The sequence below is a fragment of the Aethalodelphis obliquidens genome, unplaced genomic scaffold (assembly GCF_003676395.1).
Source record: "Aethalodelphis obliquidens isolate GAN/ISIS:26980383/991018 unplaced genomic scaffold, ASM367639v1 scaffold29, whole genome shotgun sequence".
In the NCBI taxonomy this organism is placed as follows: domain Eukaryota; kingdom Metazoa; phylum Chordata; class Mammalia; order Artiodactyla; family Delphinidae; genus Aethalodelphis; species Aethalodelphis obliquidens.
The window spans coordinates 6344909-6349858 of NW_020837973.1; the positions used below are offsets into that span (position 1 = coordinate 6344909).

The 4950-nt window shown below is 48.3% G+C and overlaps 1 protein-coding gene across 1 annotated transcript in view; it reads right to left on the minus strand.

Annotated features, from left to right (window-relative positions):
- Positions 1-4339: 4339 nt before the first annotated feature.
- The window catches only part of CFAP90 (cilia and flagella associated protein 90), a 14473-nt gene continuing 13862 nt past the window's right edge, over positions 4340-4950 (minus strand). Inside the window, exon 3 of the mRNA XM_027125380.1 lies at positions 4340-4547. Coding sequence (XP_026981181.1) covers positions 4368-4547 — 180 coding nt within the window. The 3' untranslated portion in view covers positions 4340-4367. The remainder of the gene's footprint in view (positions 4548-4950) is intronic.

Genomic DNA, 4950 nt, shown 5'->3' on the forward strand with positions numbered 1-4950 from the left:
GTTGAGAGTCTGTCTCTTTCCCGCCCCTGCCCCCTCTTATTCTTTCTCCTGCGGTTTGCTCCAGAACTGAGTTGGTTTTCCACTGATTCTCCCATGGGCAGTTGTTTCAGAAGCAGAGATTGAACTCTCCTTGGGTAAATCAGATCGGGACAAAGTTTGTGATGTCGATCATTGATTACGCAACTCCCTGGAAAGAAAGACAGTATGCTTCACTGTGTCACGTGGTCTGTTTTCACTTTGGCATCTCTAGGGAATATTTGCAGGGAAAAATAGTTTACTAGTAAAAAGGTTCTGTACTAGCAGCGGCACGCACTCCGTCCACATACTCTGATCTATTGTAATACGTCGGTAGAGCTATGAGGCCCCGAATAATTGGGAACTAGGTACATCAGCTTCACAAGAGTCTGAACTAACGAGAGAAGCCACCAAAGCCCCACGAGCTGCCTGTTATGTCTGAGGAGACTTAAGAAGGCACAGGGACTTCCCTGGTGGTCCAGGGGTTAGGACTTCGCCTTCCAATGCAGGGGGTGCGGGTTCGATCCCTGGTCGGAGAACTAAGACCTCACAGCCAAAAAACCAAAACATAAAACAGAAGCAATATTGTAGCAAATTCAATAAAGACTTTAAAAATGGTCCACATCAAAAAAAAAAAAAAAATCTTAAAAAAAAAAAAAGGGCCCAAAGCCAACCTCGATGCATTTTTGAAGAGAGAAGACCTGGAAAACTGTGTTCTTGTAAATCCAACTCAAGAGTTTTGGTTTCTTTCTTCCCCTAAAGAAATCATACTTTGCCAAAGGGTGAAAAATAGGTCATGCATAATCAAATGTTTAAAAGCAAAGCTGCAAATGCCAGCCTGGCTGGGCACACCATAGCTCAGGGCAGGCATCTGTAAGAAGTCGAGGACCCCAGGGATGCACTAGGAAGCGGCTGGGAACTCGGACTTGAAGCAGGAGCTCTCCGTTTAATCCCTGTTTTTTTTCTACTAGCTGTGAGACTTTGAACACATTTTTCAGTTTCTCTTAGGACTTTTTTCCTCATTGGTAGCTCATGGGATCAGATCTGATTAAAAGAGCTAATGACCGTGAGAGAGGCTGGCAGGTACCCAGGCCTTGCTCCAGCTTGTTGGACCCAGTGCATTGCAGTATCAACATGGCCACCCTGCCAGGGCTTTGGCTCATACTGGGTAAAAAGAGCTTATCGAAATTAATAACCGGCCTTCATCATCAAAGTGGGAATACAGCATGACTTGTCCAACTGTCTGCCCCAGTCAGAAAGTTTTTGATCCTATAATTGCCACTTAGCATTGACATTTATACATCTAATTCTCCAAAAAGGTGACTGAGAGAAGAAAAATAGTATAAGGGCATTTCTCTTCACTGTAACCGAAATCTGGACTAGGATGCCCTAGGTTTCAGGGACTTCGAACTGCCCCTGTGGGTTCTTCCTCCCTTGGAGCCTACAGCATCCATCCTGGGGCTCTTTTTGTCACCTGCCCTTAAAGGTAGACACCTGCAGATGGGTGATTCACCCAGTGCCCTTAACTGTGCCCCTCAGCCCCTGCCCCAGATGCAGAAGGACAACTGTTTTTCCCCAAAGCTGTATCTCCAGCCTTATCAAACAATAGATTTTTTAAAGCAAGCAGAGTCATTATCAAAGTCCACCTCGCAAAGGCCTGTGCACACGTGTCTCTCAAAGTGAGGTTCCCAACCAGCAGTATCAGCATCACCTGGGAACCTGTCAGAAATGCACGTTTTTCAGGCCCCAATGCAGACCTGCCAACTCAGAAATCCTGGTGTGGGGCCCAGCACGCCCCCTGTACTTTGCAGAGCAAGTCCTCCACGTGATTCTGATCCCCAATCAAGCCTGAGGCCCCCCAGCATTTTACAACAGAGGAACCAGGTGCAGAGAGGTTCAGGGGCTTGTCCGAAGTTTCCCAGTTGATCAGTGACTAAGATGAGACTAGAAGGGAAAACTGCCTGTTTCCTGAATTTGAACGTGTGACTTCCGGTCAAGGCTCCCTAAGTTCAGGCAACTACGGACATTGCTGTGAGCAAATCATGCAAATGAGAGGACTCGCCAGCCATGTCCATCATGGCTGCAGCATTGATAACACGTAAGAATCTTGCCTCGAAACACTCCTTAACCTCTCAGTCTTGTAGGAAGCCCCCCTCTCATGAAGAACACTGTGAGTCCAGTCCCCTTAACACTGCAGTATTTTTAATACATCTGTTTAGAAAAGTCTACGTTGTCATGACTCTTCCATGTTATTCTTTTTCCCAGCTCAGTGTGCTTTCCTAAAGACAGCAACACTCTGCTTTTGAAAAAAACACTGACAAATGGAAATTTAATAAATCAAAACAAATTATTTTAATGTATGTTTTTCTTTGATAAGATGACTAATGGGCATTCACTGATTGGCTTTAAGGTGTAAAAGTCAAGATGCTGGGAGAAATATAATTTTCCTTTGCTTCCTAATAAACAAGAGTGCTTTTGAAAGCTTGCCCAATTAAAGCCCTGCTTTTTAAAAGTAGTAGAAGGTTAAGGGAGTAGAATCTGACTTAAAGTAACTGAAAATAATCTGACATTGATTTATCGCAACTACTTTCAGATGAAGGCATTTCTTTTTTATTTATTTATTTATTTATTTTTGGCTGTGTTGGGTCTTCATTGCTGCACATGGGCTTTCTCTAGTTGTGGTGAGCAGGGGCTTCTCATTGCGGTGGCTTCTCTTGTTGCGGAGCACGGGCCTAGATGCATAGGCTTCAGTAGTTGCGTCACACAGGCTCAGTAGTTGTGGCTTGTGGGCTCTAGAGTGCAGGCTCAGTAGTTGTGGTGCACAGGCTTAGTTGCTCCGTGGCATGTGGGATCTTCCTGAACCAGGGCTCAAACCCGTGTCCCCTGCACTGGCAGGCAGATTCTTAACCACTGGGCCACCAGGGAAGCCCCAAAGGCATTTCTTAGAGATGGCTTGTCTTTCTTGGTAATCAAGACTGAAGAAAGAATAATTTATAAAAATTTCCATCACCCAAACTTTATATATTTTCTATCATGTTACTATAAACATGCTTAATGCACCCAAAGGCATTCCAAATAAACTGCTATTTGTTTGAAAAAACATAGGAGACACCGACAGTGAAAAAACATTTTCAAAAAGTATAAGGAAATAGTTAAGAATCATTCAGCCTTGAAATTGCCAGGAACGCAGTGTCATAAGTCCTTAGAGAATCAAGACAATAAAACCAGCAATGGAGGAATCAGCATTGAAATTAATTAGATCACCTGCCCATTAACTGCTAAGCTGTGGAAAATTTAATCATGATAGGTGAGGGATGATTTCTTGCAAGAAATCCATTCATTAAAAACACAGCCAATATCTTAATGCTTGAATAAGTTTCAAATCACCTCCAAACTAAACATTTCTAACTGTGGTTAAAGGCAGCAGCTGCTTCCTAAAAGAAAACTGTTCAAAGTGACAGTCACAGCCCCTATCGTGCAGGTTAAGACCACACTCCAGTGGCTTATGGATTCCCACACAAACTCCTCGAGGTTTAGAACTCCCACTTTAAAGCTGAGGAGATGTGGGCTCAAGTAGGTGAGTCCATTTGCCCTACCCCATGCAGCTAGAAGAGGCAGGAGCCATAGTGTTACCCAAGTCTGTCGAGCGCCAAAGCCCGATCTCTTCCTGTGACCTCTGGCTGCTTCTCCACCGAGGGATGACAGCAGCATTGCTGGCCACCGAGGCCACCCATCCTACTAGGGACTTTTGTCCTCGGTTGTCCAAAATTCTGTTACTTGTGGCTCAGGCCTGTGGCGGGGTGGGGGGAGGAATGCTGTAGACGCTAGAGTTCAGCTGTGCTGAAAGGCAATTTCATTATCTCCCCATTAAGTATTGTTTGTGCTGTGAGACGGTAGCGGTTTCCATAACCGGTAAGAAAAGGACCTGCGCACCATTGTCACGAGTGCCTCCGCCAGGAAGACTCGCAGACGTGGAGAGGAGCGAACAAAGATCAGCCCAACCGCTGTCAAGGGGGAGCAAGGTTTTCATTGTATTCAGATGCTCATAATGGATCAGTCTCCAGCATCATTTCATCTGAAATCGGTTCGCGTGAAAACCGTCATACTAGGTAGGTGTCCATCCTCAGACTCGCAGGCCTTTGGCCAGGCTGGTCGCCAAGGAAACGTGCGGGAAGCAGCCCTGCGCGGTCCTTCCCGCGGTCCCAGTGCATCGGGGGCACATCAGGGGTCGCCCGCTGGCCCGGGAGGTCCACACAGGGACCCTGAGGCCGGCGCCACACCGCGTCCCCCCTTCCCCTCCCCCCCCCAAGTGCCATCCCTCTCGCCCGCGCCCTTCGGGCCATGCGAGGGCGTCAGGCCGGAGAAATGTGACCGAAGCCGGGAGCCTTGATGCTGGGAATGTCGTTCTTCCGGTAGAAGTCGGCCTTCACGTGGCCGGCGCGGCAGTGATCCCGGTTCGGGGGCTCCACAGGCTGGTGGATGCGCCGCCCATAGACAGAAGACGTCAGCACACACACTGGCCTCTCGCGCTCCTGTTGGGGGTGAGGGTCAGGGAGCAGAGCGCTCTTACCTGTCCAGCCCGCGTGCCGCGCATCTGCGCCCCACCTCCACCTGGCTTCTTAGGACCCCTCCACGCTGACGCCGCGGGAGGGGGACCTCTTTAACCAATTCACACCCTGTCCCCTCTGCTCAGGGCCTGCCGCTGTCCTCAAGTCTTTCAGAGGAAAGACCAAGGTCTTGCACGGGGCAACAGGTACCCACTGACTTCAGGGTCCTGTTCCTCCCCGTCTCCTCCCTTCTCCCCAAGCTCCTACTGCCTGTCTTCTGTCCGCCTTCTTCCTTCTCCCAGATACACATCTCCCCAGATCTCCCATCTCCCCAGACCTCTCATCTCCCCAGACCTCTCATCTCCCCAGATCTCCCATCTCCCCAGAC